Source organism: Python bivittatus, unplaced genomic scaffold, assembly GCF_059951505.1.
Source record: "Python bivittatus isolate LINGU-HERP-01145 unplaced genomic scaffold, Pbiv_v1 ctg000030_np1212, whole genome shotgun sequence".
NCBI classification, from domain to species: domain Eukaryota; kingdom Metazoa; phylum Chordata; class Lepidosauria; order Squamata; family Pythonidae; genus Python; species Python bivittatus.
This window is the reverse complement of record NW_028277031.1, coordinates 1,394,374-1,422,351: the sequence shown is the minus strand read 5'-3', so window position 1 is coordinate 1,422,351 and position 27,978 is coordinate 1,394,374. Positions and strand designations below refer to the sequence as shown.

Below are 27,978 nucleotides of genomic sequence, written 5' to 3'. Positions count from 1 at the left end.
AGTCCCAGGTTTTCCAGAAGAATTCATTTCTATCCCTCAAAAGCAGAGTGGGAAACCTGTGGTCCATCAGTGCTAGTGAATACATCTTAGAGCAGCCCTGGCCATGGGCAAGAGATGCCAGCAGATGTAGTTTCAGCAGCAGCTTCCCCAAACCCTCAAATGAAAGGTGGGTCAGTGATAGCAACAGATGTTCAAGACCTTCCTGCCCTGCTTCCTTCCCCCTCCCAGGCACTAGTTTAACACAAACCATGGCTGATTTATTTTACCACCAATTTTGCTACTGCTGCTGGCTCTGGAACCACTCTTGAACCATTCTTAGTGTGTACTATGGCCTTACCAGTAGCTGGAGCTGCAGCTGGTGAGATGAAAAAGAATGAAAAGAAAAGAGAGGAAAGTATGTGGGTGGAGGAAAGGTGGGAAGGAAAAGAAAAAGGAAAAAGTCTTGTTTTTACTCCAATCAATGTTTATACTCCATCTTCTTCTACAGTGGATTTCCAACTAGTTGCCTAGCGCTTACTACTGCCTCTAGCTAGGCATGTAGTTGAAAGTAAATCCTGAGAATCTTTCATTATTACTATACCAGAGAATGTAGTAACTGGTGCAGTGTACTGATTATATTGTAGTGACCAATTCAGGAAAAAAATTCTAACAGTAAAAGCTGTTCACCAGTGGAATAGACTGCTTCAGGAGGTGAAGGAATCTCCTTTGCTGGAAGTGCTTAAAGAGAGACTGGATGCCATCTATCAAAGCTGTATTATTATTATTATTATTTAAATTTAAAGTCTGCACGTCTGCAGAACAACTTTGGGTAGTTGCCATAGTTGTGGATTCCTGCATTAGGCAAGAGGTTGGAATGAATGAACTCAAAGGTCCCATCCAATGTTATGATTCTCTGACTTCATATCACTTAGCCCAAGAATGACTGCTACAACATCTCTTCCCAGAGCTATAATGACAGTTGTAGAGTTGGCAGCTTTAACCACCATTCCGTATGGTTGCCTGGTTCCTTTCCTGATTATAGTAGAACTCTGGAAAGGTTTATGATTGTCATCAGTCAAATCAAATTATATATCTTCTTGAGACAGGAAGAATTTTCCACAGATCACTCCCAAATTATATTTATAATTTAGTTTTGGACTGGAGGAGCAGCAAAATGGGCAATACCTCTTCTACAAGTGAGCAGCCCAAATATAAACAATTATACTAATTTTATGGATGGATTGAGGATTGCCTTTGATGATCCCACCAGATGAGTAATTCTGAAATCCAGTGTTTGACAACGAGGTAAACATTGAGTACAAATATATTCTGAGCTGACTTTCAACTTTTTGCACAGGATATAGACTGGAATGACCTAGCATTAATCAACCAATTTAAAGAGGGTCTACCTGACAAAATATTGAACAAGCAAATTCAACAAAATACCCCAGAAATCTTGAAAGCATGAATCCATCTCTGTGTGGCTGTAGATGGAAGACTTGAGGAACTGTGAGAAACTGTTGACAGAAAAGAGAGTTGCAACTACTCTTGTCATTTCCTCCTTCCTCTGTCTTTCCTGTGCACATCTGACTCTTCAGATGTCAGACCCATCAGCAGGTCTTTATTGTCAGCTGCAGAGCAGCAATGCCAATTCTCACATAGACTGTATGTATATTGTGGATATTCAGGCCATTTTGCACAAGATCGCCATGCTAAGTTCCCCTGATATGAGGCAGTGGCTAAGTGCCATACCTTGGAAAAAGAAGATAACAATTTGCAAGCTGATAACCGAAGCATGCCAGGCTGTTCAGTACCAACTTTTGAGTCTCTTGAGCTCAAACTGTCTGTGCAATAAATCTTCAAGTCCTAACATATTCTGGTATCCCAGGCAGTTTCGTAAACTTTGCAATTGTACACAAATGCACCTTGCTGACTCACCCTGTAGAACCCCCAGCAAGGGTGAAACGACTGATGGCAGATTCTTGCACTAACACTCAGCCTTCTTTGCCTTGCCTTTTGTGACCAATGACAATTTTTGTAGCTTTATTTAGCTTCCCCTCAATTTATTTATTAATTTACTTATTTTAATTTACTTTTTATTTAAAATTTTAATTTTTTTAAAAAAATTACAATTTACTTATTTATAAAATGTCTAAAGCTGCCTGATTCCATAATGACTCTGGATGGCATACAATATTAAAAACAGTTTTAAAAAATCATAACCAACAAAAAAAGAAGAGCCAGGTCTTCAAAGCTCACTTAAACGAGGCCAGGTTGTTAGTATTGTTAGTATTAATAGTACTGGAACTAGCTTGGCTTCAGATTCACAGTCTACATATTTACTGGGACCAAGAAAGTACAGTATATTATACAGTGGACTTCAAGATTCACCACTTGGAAAGCCTGAAACCCACTTTCAGCAGGATATTTTCCCTGTTTTACCAGCTAAATATTCTGATTATGCTGATGTCTGAGGGAAAGAAAAGGTATGAATTTGCCTGCCCCCAACAGATTCTGTGATTATACTCAAGCTGGTTCTGGGAGTGCTCATCCCTATAAATCAGTTTCAGCTTTATTTATGGCCAAAAGGCCCAAAAGCAAGTTACAAATATAATCTAACCTTGGCATTAGATAAAATAGTTTCATAAATAAAATATTTAATGAATATTACTTAGTACACTTAAAACTCCAACTCATTGAATTGTTACTAAAAACCTTGTTTTTATTGTCATAGTTAAAAATCTGTCTGTTGCCACATTTTCATCTGCAAGAAAAAAATTTCACATACTCAGAAGTATCTCTTCCTGGTTTGGATTTTAAAATAGGCCAGATAACTTTCCGAAGACTCTTATAAACTTCACAATACAATAAAATATGATCCACTGTTCAGGGTCAGTACCATTACAGGGACAAAATCTTTGAGAGATGGGAATTTTTTGAAATCTACATTTTACTTTTGATATGAGGTCAACAATCCTTCCTCTAGCACTGGTTCCCACTGTGGAAGGGTAAGTAACTTTAATCTATCTATATTGCTATATTTGCAACAGGCTGCCCCTGCTCCATAAACATTGATTCAAAATATTTTTCCCATGGGATGGTATAGAGCAATCTAGGATTGAGGGAGCAGTGAAAGCCCTGGGAATTAATTTCCAAAATGTTTTGGATTCTTTACACAGAGAAGCATTTATTAATAATGAACAGGAATCTCTTTTTGCTTTCTGTTTCTTCTGATGTATTAGTATCTTACAATTTTTCTTCAACTCATAATATCTTAAAGAAGGCTGTTGTAAATTAGACTTTCTGTATGCTAAATATAGAGCTCTTAATTTTTTCTTAGCTGTGACACAGTCCACATCAAACCAACTGGAAGTAATACTCAGTTGAGTATCTCTTTGATTTGATTCAGTGGATGCTCCAGATACTAGAGTTTTACTGATTAGATTTTGTTAGAATATTAAAAGACATTACTTTTTCTGTAGAACTCCCATCTTTTATTATACATGATCTAAAATCTAAAGCTTGAGTAGAGTTTAAAACTATAGCTAAATAATTATTTAAATGTTCTGCCCAAGAAATACTGCAATTTAATGTGCCTTCCTGAAGAACATCTGTGGAATAATATTGAGTCAGATGAACATCTTTATCATTTAACAAACTTAAAACTATAGGTTGATGATCACTATCTGATCTGAAGCCGTCATTAAATAATCTGACCAAGGGAAATAAATTGGTCAATGTTAAACAATAATCTACCCGGCTTGCTACTCACCCACAAGTAAACATGAATTCACCAGGATGATCATGTGCCATTGTACCATTTAATATTATTAAATTTAACTTACTACAAAGACTGGCTAAACAAGAACCCTCATAGTTGATGTTCTGATCTTTAGATTGTCTGTCATACAATCGACTTGCCAAAGGTTTGGTAGATAAATAAGGGAACTTGACTACCAATGCTCCATTATTAGGGGCAATTCTGACATTTAAATCACCCAGAATCACAAAATGTATACGGGGGAATTTTAAAGGCAGAATATATATATAAATATATATATATAAATATATATATATATATTTCCAATTCTGTCCAAATATGTTTAATTTGGAATTGTGTTTCAACTTTCAACTGATGGAAGATAAATAGTTATAATTATCAAATCAAAATGCTTTAATTTTAATTGGATTGTAATAGCATATTGTTCGTATTGTCCTACTAAGGTTGTCTCCACCTTTAAAGCACCTGAGACAAGGACTGCTAAGCCCGCGCTGTCTTGCCCTTTCTTGGAGGTTCTAGAAGGCTTTAAAATAAATGGAGTAAAGCCCTGAAGATAAAAATGATTATGCACCCAGGTTTCCTGTAATAGTATAATATCAAAATTACTTACATACTGAGTAAAAGAAATATCATTACACTTATGAAACCAAAAAGCAATATTCTAGGAAATTCTTTTCAGAATGGAGTGCTTAGGGTTGCATTATGAAAGTAGTCAACCTCCAACATCAAAGCGACTTAGTAATCCTTCCTTGTCAAAAATAGCACAGCGATTCCTGCTTCTAGAATTACTCATCGGTGAGTTTTGGGTGGGCTTGGGGTCCCTTGTAAAGACCACTGGATCGTTTGGGTTACTACCTAATTCATTGGCCTCCAAATTCCTCATTTGTTGCCAGTTTGAACCAGACTCAATAATAGGTTTATTCTGCAATGTTTCTCTTTTGTGCCATTTGCTTCCATGTCAGGGGCAAACATTACATTATTACGTTTTTTTGCTTGGTTAATTATTTTCCCTGGTGGTTTGACTAGCTGGTCTTTAATTTCTGGTGTACAACTGGCTGTATTTTGTAAAAACAAGATACTATGATAGATTTTTATAAGTAGAATCCTTGAAATTGAATACACTACCTGCTGTTTCTGTTGTTTTGAATGTAACAATTGCTCATGCTTTAAATAATTAAAAAATAGCTACTCAGTTTTACTAATCAAATTTATAGTGACTGGTGGAATTAAATGTTGGATCAATTGAACAAAATGCAATTTCCATTCCTTTTGAGAAAACATTCCTTTAGGTTTTGAATAATTTATGAAGACCAATACATTAGGCACAGGTTTAGGATTCCAGGGTATATTAAACAACATAGTCATGACGTTCTTACATTTACTGGATTTGGGGTTAACCATAGTTGGATCTTCTGTCACTAAGGGCATAAAGATTGTTTTGCATCAACATTATTTGAGTTTGACAAGCAGTTGATTTTCTCTTCTTCTCACCAAGTCCAATAGTCATTAAGTCAGAGCTTATACTGTTATTATTTTTATGATGTATGTTTGAAGCTCTCTTTGATTTCTTACTTAACTTCTTATAGTATCTTTCTTTCTTTTCCTTTTTGTTGTTATGCATCCATAATATTAAACAGTCTGTTAAATTTTAGCTTCCCAGCCAGTTTACGTGCTTTATAATTCTTTATATTTTTACTTTTTCTTCTTCAGGTGTCCTTGTTTTGATTTAAACTTTTTAGATAATTTCTTTGTATCATAATTATTTGAGTTTGAATTTTCTTTCCTAGAACTCCGTGGTTTACTTGTTAGCTTTGGACATTGTAAAAAGTTATTTCTTTGCTCTGGCCCTTTAACTGTGCCACATTTCTCCACTTTCACTATTTGTTGGACTAATTTAGAGAGAGTAAATAGAAGGTCCTTACACTCAGTTAAAAAGTTTTTAATTATAGGAAGTTCTGCATCCCATTTCATACTTAATTTATCAATTGATTCCTGCAATTGCTTCAAAGTATCCAACATTAGGTAGAAGGTTGTCTGCTGTAAAGCCATCATTCTAAGTCTAGTTGGCGACCATGCATCATCAACAGATAAGTTCCTTTTATTAGTTCTCATTGTATCATCCTTTGTCCAAACTGTAGATGTCATCATTTCTTAGGGTGAGTCTGTGGCTGAGTTCACTTAGTCTCGATTGTCACCAATAGCAAGCTCTTCAGCAAGATTCACAGTAGTTTCACTAATTTTTTGCTGGAGTAAGAGACGAGGACCTAAGGACCATGAGATGTTGCTGTGGCTTCAGAATCCTTGGTCAAACTTTCCCCTGGATGTGGGTCATGAACCTTCATTAATCCTTGTCTTCCATTAATTTTGGAGACTTCCAGTTAAGGTGGCAATGTGTGAAGCTGAGCCTCCTAAAAGCTCCTCTGGAAAATACTTTACTTTTTATACTTCTGGCCAATTTTACATCAAAAGAAGCGATTAACGGTTATTTTAGTAAAAAGAAAGCAAAGGGAGTCGTCCTAACCTTGACCTTAGAAGATAATGTTATTACTACAACAAATATTAAGTTACCAGCAGGAAATACTGATTAAAGTCTATAAAACCTTTTATTAATGGTTGTTTTGCAGGTACATGTTAAAATAAATGAAGAGATAGAGTTACAAGTTACTATATATAGTGGTTCTCACTTGTTGAGGCTATGCACAGTTTGGTTTGCAACCTCTAACACAGGAAGTTGGGCTAAGTAACTTACAACTGAGACAATTAAAAATTACTGATTATTTTACTTCTCAAGAGACTGCAAATTGCCAAAGTTTGGCCAAGGATGCTGAAGTCACAGTAACAGCTCATCCCTATAAACGCCAATACCCCATTTTGGTGAAATCAGTATTTCTGAAATGATTTTTTTTTAATTGCAAAAGTGAATTATTCTTCATCAGCTTCTGTCGCAACCTTTTTTGTAAACAAAAAATAAAAAACTTTTCAAGTTATTCACAATTTTAGGCTCCTGTCAGCTCTTCAAGGAAACGGACTAAACGAGGAGTACTGAAACCCTGTTGCTGCAGTGTATAAAGACAGAATCTTGAAAGCCTGACAGAGATTCTCTCCCCCTCCTCTCATGCCAAAGAGTATCAAGGCAAAGCAGTCTTAAGTTTCTTTCTCACTCACTCTTCCCTTCCATGCCTGAGCTGGTTTTTGTGAACGCTGCTGAATACCTTCTTCAAGTCCATCTCCATGCTCCTCTACAACTCTGTAACCGTTAGGAATCACTGTTCTCGCTCCTTTAAATTCTTAGGACAGCTACAGAAGGCATATGCTTTTATCAATTTCAGGGAAGACTATAATCTAACTTGGATGAAGAAGAGCTATAAATATCTCTTTGACACTTCTGGAAATTTGAATACATGGCAATACTATTGGTTTATCTTTTAATCTGTACATCTGTGTAAGACTTATAAATCTTTTAGGTCAGGATATGTGATAGTTTATGTGGATGATTTGTTCATTTAGTCTGAAGATCCAACTACACATATTGAACAGAATTGATCTATGCTTGATCAGCTCCACCAACTCACCCTTTATGCTAAGCTGGATAAATGTGTCTGTGATCTGCCTTGCTTCTCCTCAGTTTTAATTATGGAGGAATAAGAAACATATTACTCCTCTCCTGATAAAGCTCAATGTTCAAGGATGTCCCAAAGAATAAAAGTCAATAAAGGAAAAAAAATCTACAGTACTATTTTTCTAAGAAGAAAGCAGAAGGTAAAGATCTTTCTTGACAGAGCTCTGAGGAGGAGGAACAATCAGTAATGGCAATGAAAGTTTCACATCATAAGGAAGGTAATTAAATTGTTCCTCTTCACTAAAATTCTTGCTGAGTTGAAAATAATATAATTAATGGACAGAAGTAATTAAATAATTACAAGAAGAAATTTCTAAGCTATCTTTTGTTTCTGATACTGCAAATAAAGCATTTGAATTTACTGAAAGGAATTCAAATACAATTAAGGCAACAAAAAAGAGGGTTTCAAGGCTTATATGAAAGAGTGTTATGTTTGGGAGGTGACATTTGCTTGTTGCAACATTAGGGTTAACATATGAAAGAATTGCATAAAGAATGGGATAAATAATCTGTTGGAGTAAATTGCCTCAATAATTTATTTCCAGAATCCTCAGGATACAGAAAATGTGTTCCAAATAGGATAGCCAGGTACTAGAAATTCCTGGGTAATAAAAAACAGAGTGATATTAAGTTCTCACATTATGTTTTTTAAAAAGCTATTATGCAGAAGGCTAGGAAAATGGAAGGATAGACTGCAATGAAGACAAAGTCCAAATACATCAAGAAATATCTTCTTCAGAAAAGAAGTTAATTTAAAACCTTGAATGAATACCTTAGAAAACCTGGGATAACCTATTGCTGGACATTCCTCTCTGGATTGATTTTCAGTTTAAATGGGAAGAAAATTACATCTACATTGAAAAATATGAAGCAAGCATATCTTGAACTAACAAACCAAGCATGACAAGAGAGAATGGTTAAGAGATGAATACTAGAGAGGAGGAGGAGGATCAGCTCAGGAGTGGAAGAAGAAAAGAATTCCAACAAAAAGGAATAAATACTTAGGAGATACTCCTGTTGAAGAATAACATATGCAAGTGTTGGTTTATACATAATATTTAACACATGATTTAGTAAACAAGAGGAGGAATAAGAGAAAGAAAAGTTTCTCCTTGTCTCCTTTTTATTTTTCAATACTTTATCTCTCAGATATATTTATGAGATTAGAGGGGAGCAATGGAAGCCTATCTTCATCCTACTTGGAATCCCAGAACAGGGGATTGTTTTGTCATTTTTGGAGGTAGTGGGCATGATGTAGTGGGGTCGGAAGCAAGAAAAAGTTATAAAAAAGAGAGATACAGATGAATATTATGCAAATTACTGTACTGTGTTTTTTCAAGTGTACTCTTTGGGATATACATACTCCCTTTTTTGAAAAATTGTTAATATTGTTTCATGGAACTTTGATGGTATTGCACCCAAACTGAGCACAAAATAATTAATAAAGCCTTAAAGGAAAGCAAGCCAGATATTTTATTGCTACAGGAAATTCAGCAGAAGAGGTAAAAGTACCCATGGAGAATGCTTTTGTGAGTAATGGTACTTCTAAGGCCAGAGGAGTAGCAGTTTGGATTGCAAACTCCCTGGGCTGTAGGTTGTCAGTTTAATTAGAGACAACAAGAGTAGATTTGTGTTCATAAAAGGGAAATTACAAGGAAATGCAATTATAGCGTCATTATATTGCCCAAACTCTAATCAAATGGAATTTACACAATCTATATTGCAAAAGATAAACTCATTAGGGTCTGGAAATGCCATTATAGAGAGAGAGTTTAAGCAAATAATGTTCCGATGTTCTGAAAGGGAAAGGAGGAATCATTTTCCCGTGAACAAGTAAAAAGAAAAAGAATTACTAAAAGTAATAACTATCAGATCTTCTAATGGGAAGACTAGTCCAAAAGAATAATTATTTAAAAATTTAAATAATTTATTTAAGAATTATTTAGGTAAAATATAAAAAAGCTTTCAGAAGAATGTAACAGTATTTTTAAATACTATTTAAAATGCTAGTTTTATAATACTAAAAGATAATACAAACTGAAATCAGAAAAAAAGAAATACGAAGTGCAAAATAGAAAAGAAAAAACATGAAAAGAGATAGAGAAAAAAGAATATTTAAAGAAGCAACTCCCAATCTTCCTTGCAACAAGTACAGGCAAATTAATAGTTCCTAACACCCTATAAAATTACACATATGGTTCACTTCTTCCCATAGGCCTCCGCCATCCATTCACAAATTCAAAAATTGTCATTTCTGTCCAAATGTCGGCCAAAAGTACATAATTTATAAAAATATTTCTTATTCTGGCCCTGAGCAAACAAGTCAACTTTATATTCTTTTCTTTTGCTTCTGACAATCTTTAATTCATCAAGTTGCTGTCATAGGATTGAATCTCTGTTCAGACTTCCTTTCTCCCATCTCAAAGATTTCTTCAAGGTTTTATAAACCCTCTTTTTATAAATCCAAAAATAAGTCCTTGCCCAGTCCTTTTTCATCTCTTGATTTATCATTTGTATTTCCACTCTGTCATCTGTCTTATAATCCCCCGGAAATGGCTCATTTCTATATTCACGAAGTCTCAGGTTTCTTTGTTGCTTGTTTTCAACTTTCAGCCAATGAACTTTCTCCTGATAGACTAAACAATTGGTGTTCCCACTGAAATGTTGTTTTGTTTACTCAGTTTTTCAAAAATCTTAGCAAAAGTCCTAATATTCCAAATTTGTCTTGTTCCTTAATCCATCTATAACTTTCTTAGATTAAATTCTTATTTAGCTTTTTGGCATTTGTTTTATATTCTTTAAATTCTTTAAACTGCTAGTTAGCTTTTCTTCTCTTTTGGCATGAAGTTTTACTCACTAGGTAGTTTTTCAAACTTGTTGTTTGGAAGACCTCTTTTAAATGTAAAATGATTGTAAATCCAAAGGTGATTCGAAAGTGAGTGGTCAAACCCAGTGTCCTTAAAGGCTCCGCCATGGTTGAGACCTTGATGGCTTCCCTTATCTCCTGGTGCTCAGACCCACAGGATGATCACCATCCTGCGGTCTCCTCACAAGCAGCCACTGTCCGGAGCGCAAGTGGGCAATCTCTCATCCTCTCCTTATCCGGAGAGGTTCCGCTGGACCAAGCTTATTGCTGGTCTATGGTCATCGCCACAATGGTGTCTCCCCTCTTTCAGAGCCATCTAGTTCACCATTTTTCCTCACCCGGAAGTCCTAGAATGTAACAATATTCTTAATAAACTAATTACAGAAAAGGAAATTAAAATGGCTGTTAAGAAGCTGAAACCAGAATCAATTTGATTCACTGGAAGGAAGTGAAACTTATAAAAAGTTGAATCTTATGTCCTGTTTCAGGCCACACGCCCACAAACACACAGAGGGGTGATTGCAAGCTTTACTGAGCAGTTTGTGAAGCAAATACACAAGCGGCAAAGGAAATATGAGTGCAAACACACCCACACACGCACTAGAGAAAACAAGTCCCCCGAAGACCAGCAAGCTTGCCTTGAGAGAGTCTCAAATCCAGAACAGCAGGCACAAGAGTGGTCAAGCGAGTCCAAGGGCCCAAAGGTGGTAGAAAGCTCGTCAGCTGGCCCAGGTGCAGAGACAAAGTCACAAGGCTTCATGTCGGGGGTCAAGGCACACGGAGTCTGGGTCAATGAACAGCCCTGGGAGGGGGTGGCAGCTCCCCGTCTTCAGAGACCAGCGGCCACTGGGTCTCCTGGCGGCCTCCTCGACCTGTAACTGCTCAGGCAGCGGTTCGGCAACTCTGGAACTGGCTGCTCATGGTCGGCCTCCTGGTCAGAGTCTGAGCTGGCCCTGACGCTTACCGGAGAGAAGTACCTTGAAAAGGTAATAAACCAGACAATCTGTTAGTTTATCAATTACAGAACGAACAGAATAAAAGAATGATAACGTCTCTCTGGCTTGGAACTAAACATGTCTCTACAACAAAAGACATTACCCAGCAATTCATCAACTATTTTTCAAAATTAAACAGCAGACAGCAATCTGATCCAGCAAAAATTGAAGAATATTTGGATGGAACATTACCTAAAACAATTGCTGACCAACAAAAAGAGGATTTTACTTGACCTACAACAGAAGGCAAAACCAAAGAAGCAATTTAAAAGTTAAAAATGAATAAAACTCCAGGACCAGGTGGTATTTCTGCACTATACCATAAAGTATACTGAATTTCAGAAATTCTGATTAAGCCTATTTCATTAGGAAACCATTTCTGGACTACCATTCTATACATGGAATTGTGCCACATCCCAAATTTGGGTTCTAGGGTTTATATTTTAATCTGACATAAAGTCTACACATTATAGTATTTACAATATTCTTTTGATGTATTGTTTATTGTTCATAGCTTTTCTTTTTCCTCTTATTGATTTCAGTAGTGTTAATCAAATATTTTACCACTCAGCAGAGACATTTCTTGACTAGAAATTGGATATGAAATCTCTTACTGTACACTAAGTTGTTAATGGTGTATTAGAACATATTAGTCATATGATACATTTGATCTGCTGGCTATTTGTGATTTGTTGGCTAAACACTCGTATTCATATATTAATTATATTAATGTTTTCCTTCCTTACTATATTCTGTATGTTCTTTTAAATGTGTATTTGTATCAGTATTATTTGTTTTCCTTTTTTCTTGATTTTTTAATAATAATTTAAAAATATTTGCTGGAAACAGGGAAAGTACCTGAAGTAGATTGATTTACAGGATTATTTAGAAGATGTTGTTTTGATTAATTTCACTACCCTGTTTAATAGTATTATAAATGGTAAAGAAATTCCAGATTCATGGAAAAAGTCCTAATTGTTTTTTCCCAAACCTAATAAAATTTTAGATTTCATGAGCTCATACAGAGCATTAATTAACCAAGATGCAAAAATTTTCACAAATATATTAGAGAATAGGATAGCTAACCTTTTACTTAAATATTGTTTATTTATTTATAAAACATATTTCTGTGCTGGAAACAACTCTCAAAACAAGTTTGGCAGCTTACATAGAAAAAACAATTTAAAACTGATCTGATACACAAAATAAAAAATATAACAGCAATACCACAATACGGAGAAAATAAAGAATAAAAAAGATGTTCATGAAGATCAAGCAGGATTTATTAAAAGTAGATTAATTGCCCATCCAATATGGAAAATGTTTAACTCGGTATATCTAGCTAACAACCAGGGTAAGCAGTTGTCAATGTTTTCACTAGTTGCAACAAAGACATTTGATCACCTCTATTGGCCATTTCTGTTTTTTACCCTAGAATGCTTGGATATACTGTATGAGGGTTGGAAACTATTATACATACCCTTTATGAAATAAATCGCTTTGCTGAAGATATGGCACTGATCTTAAGGATCAGTGGATCCCCTTAAGGCATTCTCCATTATGCCCTTAGGCATAATTATGAATATTTGGACAGATTTTGGTAGATTAGCAGGTTTATGCATTCATTTCTCTACCTTAGGGATTGTGTGTATAAACATCCCTGTGACAATACGAAACATATTAAGCAAATCATCCAGGATTAAGATTTGTGAACATTTTTTTATTATCTAGAGGATCTTGCTAAAAATGTGAACAAATTATAAGGTGCCTTTCGCATCGGTGCCACCCAAGTCTTGCCCCTTTGGCGCATCGTCAGCATCCTGCAACGGGCAGAGGGGCGGGGCTTCGGCTGCGCCGCTGCGACTGCTCTCTTGCTTGTTTCTGCTCCCGCCTGCAGATGGCGCTGCCTTCTGAACATGTTCAAAGTCTGGAAAAGGGGGCCCCTAAAATAACTACATCCATCACCCCTTTCATCATTCTTTTAATGATGAAAATAAAATCTAACAGTCTGAGGGTTGGGAAATGAAATACCTTATTATTTAAAAGATTTACATGTTGGGAATATTCCTAAAGCATAAGAACAATTACAGATAAATCTGAGGAACAAGAAAGGATTTGACTGTTTTCATAGGGTGGCAGATATATTGGAAAACCACTGTGCAGCAAAAGTTGAACAAAAAATGATAATACGCGGGATTGTTTTTATCCTGTCTGGCTTAAATTAATGAATCGTGGACAACAGAAAATAATTGTTTATGATCCTCTTCCTGGTTCTTAAATGATTTAATTAAATAAGGACATATGTATTCTGGTTTTATATTATCTTCACTGTACTGAAAATAAAATTAAATACAGTTTTAAAAGATAATTTTAAAAGAGTTATGTCCTGGAATCATTGCCTGTAAGGCCTCCAGTCTTTGGGTGGGTTGGGCAAAACCAGAACATGTGGTGGGAAGCCCATAACCCCGCTTCTGCGGTTTCATAGCTGCCCTCCACGGATTCTCTCATCCCGGATGGATTGTGCCAAAGAGAAACCAGATGCTCAGTCCGGCCTCGGCATGCCAGGGAGCCTTGGGACCGCCAGCAGCCGTTCCCGATAAACCAGCTCCCTCAGCCCCTGGGCAGTCTGAGTGCGAGGAAAGCGTTTCCTTGGTGAGGCGACTTTCCTCCAGGGAGATGCTCTCTGGAGTGAGCCCGGTGGTCAGCCGGGAAGTACCACGAGTCAGCCAGCTCTGAGCTGAATAGGGTCTCCTTGCTTTTTCTTCATCTCTGTCCTCCAGAAAAGGCATTTCGTTTTTCTTTCTTTAGTTCTTGCTTCTAGAGAGCTGTGCGAACCGTAACAATGATAGGCGCATAAGTACAGCAACAGATCTAAGAAGTGGCCGGCTCTCCTTTTCCTTTCTTTGTGGGCAGGAGTGTTTTACTACCCATTCAACTGAAGTTGAGAATTGATTTTTTAAACTGGGGGAGCAAAGTAATGCTACCTGACCAGGTCAGTTCTTGAAAAACACGTTATGTGGCTTGGCTGTCATTAGTGAAGGACCATTTAACAGAAAATGGATTCATGCATCTGAGGGTTTCCAATGGCGGATAAATAATGTAGACTTGCTTATTTCTTTTCATTAAGCAATGCAGTTTTCATGTTGATTCCCATGCAAGTGGGGGAAAATTTTGTTCTGTTTATATTTTTTATGTGAAGTTATTCATTTTGCATATTTTTAATGTAAACCTCAGTTTTCCAGATGTGATGTGGTTTGCAGTATATATGTTGCATAATATATATACAGCATATACTATGTGGTGTGTGTGTGTGTATACACATATAGACAAAATGACATATATTAATGAAAAATGTACAGAAATGTGTATATTGCAAAAATGCACACAAAAAGACATTGGGATCGGTTGCTTGCAAGAATGTATATATTAAAGACAATTCATGCTGGAGCGTGTATTTCTGTGTCTTTCTGCTCCCGCCCAGATTTTTGCCGCTGAGGTAGGGCTGCCCACTCGAGGACTTGCACAGCTGCAAGGGGTGGCAGACGCCGAAGCTGCCTCCAGGACGGTGGTTTTGCGCCCTCCTTGTCTTCCTGGCTGCCTGGGCGAGAGCGGGCACTTCCCTGACTGGGGAGGGTGTCGCCTGCGACCTCCTCCCCAAATAAACCGCATACAGTATATTCCTTTGGTGTTGTAAATGACTGACTTGGTCATTTTGAAGAAGCAGAATATTCTAGCATTTCTTTTCCTTGCTGAAGTACTAGTGAATGAAGGTTTAATGAAGCTAATGGGAAACGGTAGCTGGTATCCAGGGGCAGAGTTGTGTTTTTGGCTGTCTTCTTTCCACGTATTTGCCAAAGCCCTCCAATGTCGGCAGTTAGTGGGAGAGACTGTAAAAAAACAACAACAACCTGAATGAAGCTACTTTCTGAGGTTACATCATGGCACCAAAATCCAAATAAAGGTCTGTGTTCACATACCACGTGATAAGCCACAAAAAAAGTAAACCAGAGAGAGTTTAGGCATAAGCTAAGCAAGCCACAGACTGAAGGCACCTCTCAACATTTCAGAATTATTTTCATTTGTTACAGTTCTAATTTCATTTATGAAAGTCTCCATAAATTAAGCCCTCCTGTATAGCTCACATGACCCTTGTTAACTGATTAAGATACGCCTTGTTTCTGCATGCAGTCACACCTTCTCCCCACCCCAGCAAGGGTTTGTTACAGATTTGGGTGGCATTCTTGCCAAGTTCAGTTGTGACACGGCCTTATTCTCTGCAAGACTTTGCCAGAAAGAGATTTTATGGCTCCCCGTAACTTCAGGCTTCACCATGTCTGAATCCGGCCCTGAAGCAAATCTGGGTGAAAACTAGCCAGATTTGGGCATGTTGTTGGGCATAACCAGCCACTAGCTGATTAAGCATGATGTGTGGACCCAGCCAAAGCACTGGAGGAGAAGGCAGTGGCCATCACTCGGCGTGAGATACTTGGACGGGAAGCCTCTTGTTATCTCGGGTGCAGCCCAGTCTCTTTCAAGGCGCCGTCACTCAGCAAGGGCTCAGGCAGCCCAGGGGCATCAGGAGTGGCCTTCAGAGGTTCGAGACCACTGGAGACAAATGTGCCCCTTCTGTGAATTGGCTGCCAGCCAGGTCCTCCTCCAGCATTGCAAGCTTCATTTTGGCTTTCCTAGCCACCTCTGGACTTGCCTCCAGTTGGCTTCACCAGCTGAGCACATTAGAAAGCATGTAAAATATATGGTAAACAACCACATGCTGCATTTTTAAAAACCAGTACGTGAAGATCTAAGTAATTTTCCTTGTCACAGTACTTGGCTTAAATAAACTCTGCGAGGAGGAAAGTGCCTGTTCATTTTTCATCTCTTAAAGAGCTGTGGTACGTACAGTACGTGGAGAAAAGGGGCGGAAAAGATGAAGAGACCTCAGCATGATGCAAATCCCATCTTGTCTGCTCATTCTCCATCCTCAGGCAGGATATGTTTCTTCCTCCTTTTAATCTCTTTGTCTGGAGCCATGCAAGCCTTCTCTGCAGGCATGGCTGCCCAATCCTGACCAGGCTGAATGTGCAGTAGGCAGGAGGTACTATTCTGAAATAATTGCCTGAGTTTTAAAAATATCCTGCAAATCAAAACTTGCACAAAGCATTTGACACTTTCTGTCTCTCTGGGTTTTGTTTGCTTCTTTCAAGAATTTTTTGACATGGGAAAGGGTTCAGAAATATCACCAACACCCCATTGCCTTCGCTCAGGATTCTGTTCTCATCCACTTCTGTTCTTGGGGGAGTTGAGTGTTGATCCCTGTTACCTTTTGATGCTCTGCTTGGATCATTCTTTAAAAGTGGGCAAAGCTAATTAAAACAAAGAATATAACATACTTGGTGCAGGATTCTCAGGCTGTTGGCTGCAGCCCCAGCTTCGGACTGTTTTGATCACCCCGTTTTCCTCTCTCTAGGTTTAAACTCCTAAGCCAGGAAGAGGGAGAGTACTTCAATGTTCCTGTCCCCCCTGAAGGTGAAGAAGGCAATGAAGAGTTCAGGCAGAAGTTTGAGGTGAGCTGCATTTCCAAAAGGCCATTCAGCTGTTCAGCCCTTGAAGCTTCCGCCTGTAGCCCTGCCCAAGCATGTGGCCACATGAGGTTAACTGTGAGTTAGCCCTGCCTTCTGGGAGATGCCCCAGCACTCCAGGAGGAGCAGATCAGTGTAAATCTGAATCAGCTGAATCATTGCCATTAATAGAGCAAATATGTCTGTTCGAAACCCACTTCTACCCAGAGAGATTTTGTATATAACTTTCCAACTAGAGAAAGTCAGACACAAGCAAATGTGCTTAGTATTGCAGCAGAAATACTAAGAGTCTAGAGAGTCTATTTTGGCACACTTTGCATATCCCATTGTGGTAGAAAAACAGGGTGGATTTTTTCCCCATTCCTAGTCATGCCAGGGTTCATCCAGCACTTCTAGCCTCTGTATTTCTTCCTCATGGTTGGCGTTCCTTGGTCATTTGAGGTTCCGTCCCTTTATGGGAAACACAGTGTGTAGAAGTGGCCTCATTCAAACGATGCAGGATCCCACATACAAACAAATGAAGGGGCTAATCCATTCACCCTGTTCCGTTCAGCACCATAGATATCAAACCCTTGATTCTGGCTAAGATTTCCAAATTGTTCAGATGAATGTCACAACAGTGTCAAAAGACAGAGGATGCCTTGTTGCAAACCTAAAGGCCAGATGGGTTATATTCAGTGATATGGGGAGGAAGAGAATGTGGGTCAAGGGAGCAGACAAGCAAGGAGCCTGCTGGACCACAAGTTGGTGCTCCCTGCTCTACCTAACGTTCCCTTTTTTTAGATTCTTATTTTTTTTTAAATGGGAAACTTGCATGCTGCACCATCATAAGAACACTCTGGCCCCCACTTAATTCTACAGCAGCATTCTTAAAAAATAAAAGGGGAACTGCAGCCAAAGGCTTTATTTGCCTTTTGAGAAGTGGGCATTTTGAAGTTGCCCACATTCAGTGTGGCAGCCATTTTGTGAGAGTGCCCATAACATGCTTTCAATATTCCAGTATACCTACTGACCCCAAAGATCTGGGAGGCCAGTCCATCTGTGCCACTGCCTGGGATCAGACCCTTTAGGACGTGTTCTTGGAAGTCTATTCCAGCCCTCCTCAAGTTGATGCCCTATAAATTGTTTGGACTGTCACTCTAGTCGCTGGCATAGCTGGAAGCCCTGGAGTCACAGAAAACTGGCCTCTTCTACTTGCCACTGCCCCCTGCCCTGCCAGGATCGAGGCAGTCCCAGGCAAGTGTGTTTTGCTCTCTTCCACTCGTGGAAGTATTCTGCCTCCCCCTGAGGTCTGCTCTGCCAGGCACTGTCCCTCTTCTCCTCCCAATCTCACTTTGCAGTGCAATGTATTTTCTTACACCTTTTATGTTGAACATAAATTACTTTTGGTACTCTTTATTTAACCAGACAGTCTGGGAGGGAAGGAGGAAGAAGAGGGAATCCATCTTTCAGCTACTAGGCTCTGGATCAGTTCAGTCCAAACTAAATGGTGCTATTGATCCTAACCTGATTCTTCCAGGAAGGGAAAAATAGCTTCTCCTTGTCCACTTTATCCATGCCATGCATAATTTTGTCTCCTTCTCCTCCTTCTTCTCCCTTTAAATTTGAGCCCCTCCTCCCTCTCAAGGGCTCTCTGACTCCACCCCCTGGTTCCTAGGAAACAGAAAGTCCAGTAGCCAGTCCAAGCCAGAAAAACTCTCAGAAAAATACTCAGAAAGCTCAATAACACAGAGATAAATCTCTCCCAAAATGTCACACTTAACTCCACCTCTCCTTTTTATGGCCAAGTTCCATCCCAGCTTCCCTGTTTAGCGCTCTCTGCTTCTCCTCAGCTCTGAGCATCCAAGAGTGAGTAGCTCCAAGAAGGTTGAGGTCCTTCTGGTTACATAGTGGAATGCCAAACATTTATTCAAATTATTTTTAGATTTATATCCTGCCTTTTCTCCATCTTGCAGTCTAGGGCCAATTCTTTCATAGCTGCAAAGGGACTTGCAAAGGCAAGATCCATTCTCTGCCACTTCCCACATTCAGGTATTTAAGCAAGAGGGAGGCCACATCTCTGTATGAGTAAAATCAAGACCTCACAACCTCAAAGACAAAATAGCCAAGGTAGCAGGAAAGGGGACCTATCACTGTGAAGCAGTAATGGCTGGTACATGTAAAAGAGGGTTCATGGAAGGACAGGGGTACAAGGCAAAAGGAAGATCAAATAGAAAGTGAAAGGGGTAGAGTAAAAGGAAAACTGGAGTCATGGATGTGTATGTGACTAACCTGAGAGTCTGAGAAGGGATGATGAAGAAGAAACAAATGTATGTATGTATTTATTTATATTTCAAATTTGTCACCGCCCATCTCACTGCCGAGCGACTCTGGGTGGTCTCAACTGCTTTTCCGTCGGTGGTGTCTTCAGAAATAGATGAGCAGACATGACTCTACAATTGTGACCTGCAGTACTTATTGCATATTTATGTTCCTACCAGGAAACAACTTGGCATATGCTTGTAGCACTGCTTGAACAATAAGTACAAGGGTGGAGCAGCAAGTGGCAACACTACAGGTGGTCCTCACTTACCAACTGCAATTGGGACCGGCAGCTCCGTCACTGTCATAAAGAGAAAAGTCATGTGACTGTGCCCAACTTATGTCAGTTCATGAGTTCCAGCTGTGGTCATTAAGTGAATCATCATGGATCGTTAAGCATGACATCATGTGACCAAGACCCGTGACTTCCTGCTGGCTTCCCCATTGACTTTGTTGGAAGCTGGCTGTGGAGGTCACAAATGGCGACCGCATGACCACAGGACACTGCAACTGTCATAAATGCATGCCAGTTGCAAAGCACCCGAATCGTGATCACATGACCCCAGGGGTACTGTGAGGGCCACAACTTTGAGGACTGGTCATAAGTCTTCTTTTTCAGCACCGTCGTAACCGGTTGCTGAATGAGTGGTCAGTAAGCGAGGGCCACCTGTACTGCTTGTAAGAGAAGATGACATTGTATTAGATGAAACCAAGGAGATGTCACAGTAGCAGATGATAAAGGGGACTTTAATTACTGGGGCAGCGCAACGTATTTGAAAATGTCTGTCCACGCAGAAACAGATAGGAATTCTGTTGCTTCTGCCTTGTGCAAGATGCAGCTGTTTGAACTACCTGAAGAGAAGAGCTCTGTTGTGCTCCTGCACATTGTGAAGCACCTCTTTCAAAGCTTTCTCTCCACATCTGCAGAGGGACAAATTCTGTCAAGCAAGGCTCTTCCGCTTTCTCCTTTAGGGGGTAGAGGAATGCACAAGCAGATCAGCTGGCCTCAGTGAGCCCTGGCTGCTCGTCCTATCACTAGAGTCAGGAGGCAAAGTACTGGCAGCTGGGAGACGGAACTGTGTAACGCTGGAATTCTTCATATTAAGGGAAACTAAGAATAGCACAAAGGACGTTTTCAAAATAAAGGAAGAGGAGCGATTCAGTATACCGGCAGCTCACTAAAAGGATAACAGATATGAAGGAAAAGGCCTCTTTTGTGGTTGGGCCTTCTTTGTCCTCTGTTTTTGCTGGGTTTTATGATGGACCGATTTTAGGTTGCTCTGTGGATGTTTTAACTGGTATTGTATTGTCTGCCCTGCAAGCTGCTGAAAGTCACTGGGCTGTGTGGCAGGGGACGGGTTTAAATAAATGAAATAAGAAAACGTGCCATCCACTAGGCTTGTGGAACAAGCAGGATAGCAGCTTGAGCTGCATCAAACATATTCCAGTTATGGCGCTGTCTCGGCTTGCTTTTTGCTTGCAGACATTTCACGCACCCATCATCAGTGCAGATGTTACCTAGTTGGCGATGTGCCTAGTTGGGTCTACAAGCAAACAACCAAGCTCAGAGAGCAGTTCAACCCTGAGCTACAGATATTGTCTTCTTTATTCCAGTCCCCAAAAGACCGGAGGGTTGGGGCCAATGAAGCCATCCAAACATTTTCACCAAGGCCATGGGTATACGTTTGGCACTTTTGCGGCTCCTATATCAAGAAGGCCACTAGAAGTGACAGCAAATGATTTGCTAAGTTGATAAGGAAGGAGGTAAATTGAAAACAGCCTTGGAATGTATTCTGTCTCGTAAGCCCTTCAAGGGGAAATGTGGAGGAGTAGTTGAAGTGTTGGACTGGAACCATTTTTAATCCCCCCTCGGCCACAGAAGCGCTCTGGGATTTTAGGTCAGTCACTTGCTGCCAGCCCAACTAACCCATAACCAGGTTGGGGGGAAATGAAGGAAGGAGTGCTAGAAATGCTCCTTGAACTCACGAAGGAAAGCAGAACGCCTAATAAAGGGATAATCTTCCCTTTACACCTGCTCAGAAGTCAGCAGGAGCACCCGCTGACGCAGCTGCTTCTCTGGCTGCCTGGCCAGATACGAGTGTCACCGGATTCAGGGGAGCAGATTCCCAGCCTCCTTGCAGAGAATGAAGTGACATTTGCCACACGTGGCAATAACCTACTGCTTGAAGAGGGCAGTCCAGGAAACACTGTAAGGTGTGCTCAGGTGGGACTCCGTGCAGTCCAGGGAGGCTTGTGCCCAGCTAAAGGGGTAGGAAGAGGGCAGCCTCCTTGATCAGAGCTAGAACAGGCAGAATTGGGCAGCCCTCCTGTTGGCATCTGCAACCCGGCTTCTGACAAAAAAAAGTTCTTCCTCCTCCATCTCCCCTACCCCGCTCTTTTGGTCACTGACTTATAACACATGAGCACATCGTCACCAGGAACAAGCCACAAAAACTCTTCCTGTCTCACCAGAACTTTGCCTGAGTTGCTCAAAGCTCTTCTGCTCTGCTCCACTCCGGGCAAAGAAGGCGCTCCTGAATTCCTCAAGGCAAAGGAGACGGCCAAGCCTAAGCTGCCAGTGGGGACGTTGGCCAAGGATGTCATTTTACCATTTAAACCATGCTCTTAACTGGCGGCAAAATTAGCGTGATTTCGGCAGCAGGCAAATGTCCAGAAGCAAAGCTTTATTTCAGGGAAACAAAGAAAGATGAAAACAAATGGAGTCTGGGAGGAACAGCAGAAGCTGTGCTGGATTCAGCAGTTTAGGGATTAGGATCTGGGGGTGGGGGCGGAGGGCGGGCAGGATTTTGCTACAGGATTGCACTTAAAAGTGTGGCAGTACCAGGAAATTGGTGACAGGGATTAACAACGGGAACCACATGCCAAAAGATTAGGTGAGACAGGACAAAAAACTAAATTTGTTTTCATTTAAATATAATTAAACTTAATTAAGCTATTTAAATGCAAATAATATGATAATTCCCTCCACATTCAATTAGCTTTCCTTCCTGTCACATCAAAAGCCCCACGGGCACCGTAAGGGGCTCCGGGCAGGACCCCGTTTGGCAGCTTTGTTTGGCCCTGAGGCCTTGGGGGACATGGCTGCCTTTGGCATCCCCCTCCTGGCTTCTAGAAGCAGCAGCTGCAATTTTTGAGAAGTTCCCTCAGACAGGTTCTCTTGGGGGTGGGGTAAGAAATGTCAGGATGGTGGCTGCGGCTGTAATGCGTGTAAAACAGGAGTGGGGCTTCAAGTGGGCGGCCACAGCCACCACCTTGACTTTATGGACACACACACTCGGATGACCTTGCTCTGGGGCTTTCAACTTTCTCCCACCAGTTGGGCAAAGGGCCAAAGTCAATAATCCCCGAAGGCTTGTCAGGACTGAGGCCGTTAGGGAACCCTTCCGGTGGCCCAGAATGAAGAGGAAACGGAGGAAGAGATTGAGGGAGAGGGCGAGAAATCAAAAGGCTGAGAGAGAGCCCTGGAGACATCTCAGGTCCGAAGGGCGGGTTTCCCTCAATCCCTTATTCATGACATCTACTCTTTCAGCTTGGCTTGTTTGTCAGCCCTGCTCCTTTTATTACAAATCCAATTTAAGCATTATGCAAGAACGGCTTTGTTTAAGCTTCTTTGACACTGAGAGTGAAAGTATAGTTTTTCACCACCATAGGAAAAACAAGAACCCAGGAGCTCCATTAAAGAGAAATTAACACTCTTAATAATGGCTGCACATTTGGAAGAAAATGGCTTGAGCAAGAGAAAATCCACAGGCAAAGAGGCGAACTGGCTTGCTCAGTGCAGACGCTGCTGGCAGGGAGGGCGGGGGTGTGCCTCGTGCTCTTTCCGTCATCCAGCCTGTGGATGGAGTTCACTTTGCCAGCGTTTCCCTTGGCTTCTTGGTCCCTTCTCCAGGGCTCTGCCAAGCCTCCCAATGGCTCGCAAGCCGAGAGGTTTAGGCTGAAGCTGGCCTAGCCTTCCCAACATGGGTGGCTTGCTTAGCAAAGGCAGTGGGGATGGGGCTGTGAGGTGCCTGGCGAATCTGGACATGTGGCCAGAGCCGTATTCAACCTGGAAAATGTTGTAGCACAAGACTGGCCATCAGCAAAAGAGGAATGGCCCGAGAGGGATGCTGTCAGCAGAGGTGTTCCACAATGACCAGGATTAATCAAAGGGCCTTGCTGTCCTGGAGGAGAGAGGGGATTTCTAGAGGAGGAATGCAAGCCCCTCGCCAAGGGTAGCACAGCAGAGCTTCTGAGCGTCTGCAGTTGTCTCCGACGCTCCTAGTTTGAGCCTGGAGGAGCTTCCCAACTGACTCAGCTTAATGGAATTTCATGCTAGGCTGAGCCCCGGGTAGGCGCCTCCAATGCCACGTGTTTTTCAGAAATTAAAATGAATAAATTATGAGATTGCTATCCGTCTGCGTCTGTGTGTTTAACAAATTGTGTCCCAATAAGTTATGCACCCCGCCCCCAGCTCAGTGGGAGAAGAGCAGTGCTGCCATCCCTTTAGAAAGCTCTTGAATGCTCAGCAGCTATTGGGAGCGGTGGAAAGAGTGAGGAAGCCCCGTCTGTCCCTTTTGCAAACACATTCACTGAGTTATTGCCGTTATTCAGATCAGAATTGGATTCCAGTTGGAATAGGCAGTGCTTATTGTATTTTCTTCCAAACTATTTTCAGTGAGAGATGCAGAAACAGCACTTTTTGCTAGGATAGAAGCGAATCAAGTATACTGGTAGTCCTTGCTTAACGACCACAATTGGGACCAGAATTTAGGTTGCTAAGTGATGTGGTCATTAAGCGAACCATCACGTGACCAGACCCAATTTTACAACCTTTTTGCGGCGGTCATTAAGTGAATCACCGTGGCCATTAAGTGAATCATGTGGTTGTTAAGTGAACCACATGGTTGTTAAGTGAGTCAGGCAGTTCCCCATTGATTTTGCTTGCTGGAAGCTGGCTGGGAAGGTTGCAAATGGCGATCATGTGACCCCGGGATGCTGCAACAGTCATAACTGCAAGCTGGTTGCCAAGCACCTGGATCGCGATCATGTGACTGCGGGGGTGCTGCAACAGTCATAACTTGGGGCACCACTCGTAAGTCACTTTTTAGCACCATCGTAACTTCAAACGTCGCTAAACATTAAGCGAGGACTACCTGTAAAAGGTTTTCAAGTGCTAAGGATTGATTCAGGAAAATACAGAAAGTTAGCCTTAACTATCATCAAGATGCAGGTGCATTGAAAAGAAGCAATCCATTTCCAGGGGAAAAAATAGCACCCAGAGAGCCTTCACAAGGGTCCAAGATGGGTGAGGGACACTTCTTCGCAGGCTCTCTGGCTCCAGGCACCTCTATATTGATCTGTCCTCCTGGCATCTCTATTTTTTAAGTTGTGACCAATTTGGCCTGATTCATATTAGCCATGGCCTGCTCGCTTTTCCCTGGGCTTTTTGGCTTCTCTACACTCATCAGTTCCTGTAGGAAGAACACTTGCAAGAGTGGCGAGGAGACTCCCAAGTGGCACAAGATGGTATGAGGACTCCTGCCGCAGGCAGGGGTTGGACTAGAAGACCTGCAGGGTCCCTTCCAGCCCTGTGATTCTAGGATTAAGTCCCCCATTGGGAGTTGAGAGTTGAAGCAGCAGCAAGAGGCAAAGCCCCTCCCCCCGGGGTCCCAAGGATCACTATTCTGCCCCCGCCCCCAGGACTCGACATCAGGGCTTAAGAAGTGTGTCCTGTCACTTCCAGTATGTGGTTCTCTTTCTGTCCAGTGAGTGAGAGATCATCGGATGCAGCTGTGGGGATGGAGGAATCCCTCTTAGGGAGAGCAGGAATTTGGGTAGGTGCTTTGTCTCCTGGCTCCAAGGACACGTCAGCCTCCAGATCCATCAGGGAACCAGAGGGGCTGCAGTTCCTCAGGGCCACAGTCTTGCCCAGGAAGACCCTGGGCTGGCATGGCTCCTTCTCCCTGCACCCTGCAATTCCCTTGCATCCCTTCCTGGAATTTAAAAAAGATGTTAGGAGCCTGTAAGCAACTCTTTCGGAGAAGTATGGGGTACAGGTGAGTGGGAAAGAAAGCAAGAGAGAGGGAGACCTGATGTAACAGCAAGAAAAGCACTAGCACTGGCAGAGTTTCTCCTGTTCGCCTGCTTTTCTCTTTTCCCAAGGAAACTCAGATGATAAGAAGGGTTTCCACCATGCTGTTTTTTTTTTTACAGTGAACCAAATAGTAGAATTAGAGAAATAGTTATTTATTGTGTGTTCATGAAGATTTAGAGATTTAAAAGAAATAATAACCAACCCAGAATCTCAAGGTGTTCCTACCATCACTGTTGCACATTGGAATATACTGTATGTCTTGCTTTGCTTATTCTCTTCTGCTTTCATTACCTCCCCCCTTTTTTAAAAAAAGGCCTTTTCCTTTTCTAGAGAGCCAGGATCGGTCCGGGTTCAAAGGTTGTAGAAGAGAAGACACCAAACACCATCTCCAAATTTGACAACAACGGGAACCGTGATCGCATGAAACTGTCTGACTTCAACTTCCTGATGGTGTTGGGCAAAGGCAGCTTCGGAAAGGTGTGTGCTGTCAGAAGGGGGCCATTCACATTCTCCTTCATTGTTGGCTGGGTTCAAGCATTCTGCTAAGCCATAGTTTGCTTGAATATGGTTTACTGAATACGCACAACATGGGGGAGATCAACGCACTAAGCCAAAACAAAGGAAACCATATTGTGGTGTAGTGAATGAACTCAGTTGTTTTTGGAAAGGTATTTTTCCAACTGGGCTAGTTGGAAAAGATTGTAAGATTGTGTGCACCAGCTTGGCTCTCAATATAGGAAGAATGTTCTAGCTGGCACTTCACAGTTTGGGCTCTGTTGGCCAGCTGGGCATCAGCAGGCCTAAGTTTTGAGATTGCCCATAAAGGGCAGCTTGGGTGGAAACTGGCTTGGCTCAGTATTTGGGAGCTTCCAGTGAGATATATGAACAAAAGCTGAATAGGCCTCAGCAGAAGGCCAAAAAGTATGCAACAGCAGTGGCTCTTCCATCTCAGTGGCCAAATATCTGCAGTCCATCCAGTAGAAATGCTGAAGATGGAAACATTTGGTCTGTGCCTGTGAAGGTTCCTCTGCTTATTGAAAAGCAAGTGAAGGGCAGCAAAGGCAAGTACCCCTTGCTCATGGTTAGGTATTCAGCCTGCCTTGCTTCCTCAGAGAGGGAGAGGTGGTCAGAAGAATGTAATCATGGTCTTTACTGAGCAGAGCAAAGGTCCTTTGGAAGGCAGTGCCCTGTCCCAATAGTAGCTGATGGTCTGGGGAGACTGGGCAGGGCAGGAGGGAGGCAAAGTCCTGTGCAGCCCTACACAACGGACAGTTCATGTTGCATAGAGCTTCCTGCTGGCAACTTGGTTTTTCTTTTTTACATACATACATACATTTATTTTATTAGAAATTTGTACAGAAGTAAAAGATAAACATGAAAATATATAAAGAAAAGTTAAGAAAAAGTTGAAAGATAAAAGATAAAGTGCGAAAAATACTTAGGAAGATAGAAAAAGAAAAAAGATAATTAAAGAAGTGACTTCCGGTCTTCTTTACAGCAGTTTCAAACTTATTATCCCTCCTCCCACTTTAAGATTACTCGCTTAACGACCACAATAGGGACCAGAAAATTGGTTGTTAATTGGGCGGTTGTTAAGCGAGGACTACCTATAGTTCCCTTCTATCCTATATTCAACCCTTTTTAATCAGCAAATCCAGAAATCACTATTTCATTTTTTTCCATTTTCACCAAAAAGTCAGTAAAAGGTTTCCAGTATTTTATAAAAGTACTTATTGTTTTATCCCTGATCAAACAATTCAATTTGGCCATTTCTGCAAATTCTGCCACCTTCACAATCCATTCCTCCACTGTGGGTATTTCAGTATTTCTCTAGTGTTGTGCAGATAATAGTCTTGCTGCATTTACTATATACAAAACCGATGTTCCATGAGGTTTTTTTCCTAATTGGTTATCCATAAGTCCCAATAAAAAAACAATTCTGGTTCATCTGAATATTAATCTTTAAAATTCTTTGTATCATCATATGTATTTGCATCCAATATTTTTTTGCTTTTTCACAAATCTAGCATGCACGGGAAAACATCCTTTCATGTTTTTCACATTTCCAGCATTGACTAGAGGTACCTTTATACATTCTAAATAATTTGTCTGGAATCATATACCAATGGTACATCATTTTATAAAAATTCTCTCTTAAATTATAACACAGTGTGAATTTCAATTCTTTTAACCACATTCTCTCCCATTGATCCATCTCTATATTATAACCAAAATTCTTGGCCTATTTTATAATATACTCTTTAACTTGTTCTTTTTTCGTTAAAAATCTCAGCAAAAGTTTATACGTTTTATCAATCATGTGCTCATAATTTGTACATAGTCCAATCTCGAATTCAGTCTCATGTTGTCCAGTTCCTATTACCTTTTCATCTATATTAAATCTTTCTCTTAATTGTGCAGATGAAAACCATAGAAAATTAAATCTCTCTGCAGTCAATTGTTCTCTTGACTTCACCTTAAGTTCTCCATACTCCTGTACCAACAAACCTTGGTATATTAACCATTTCTCTTTGTCCGCTGTTTCTTTTCTGTAAAGTGCTTCTTGTACTGAGAGCAACTTGTTCTTCCCAACTGGCAGCAGAAGTCCCGTGGCTGTCTGCAAGGAGATGGTGTCAGCACCAGGCTCTGCCATGCAATGCACACCTAATGCCAAATTTTGCCAGAGGTTTTTGCAAGGTTAAAAGGCAGGGGTTTGCAGTACCGCCTTTTCCCAGCTGATGAGGAGGAGGAGCCCTTTTCT

General features: G+C 40.8%; 1 protein-coding gene across 2 annotated transcripts in view; it reads left to right on the top strand.

The window, feature by feature from the left end:
- The window catches only part of PRKCB (protein kinase C beta), a 189,151-nt gene that overhangs the window by 98,610 nt on the left and 62,563 nt on the right, over positions 1 to 27,978 (top strand). For both annotated transcript variants that reach the window (XM_088152166.1, XM_088152161.1), the window contains exons 8-9: positions 16,708 to 16,804; positions 25,548 to 25,694. In XM_088152166.1, the coding sequence (XP_088008292.1) occupies positions 16,708 to 16,804; positions 25,548 to 25,694 (244 nt within the window). The remainder of the gene's footprint in view (positions 1 to 16,707; positions 16,805 to 25,547; positions 25,695 to 27,978) is intronic.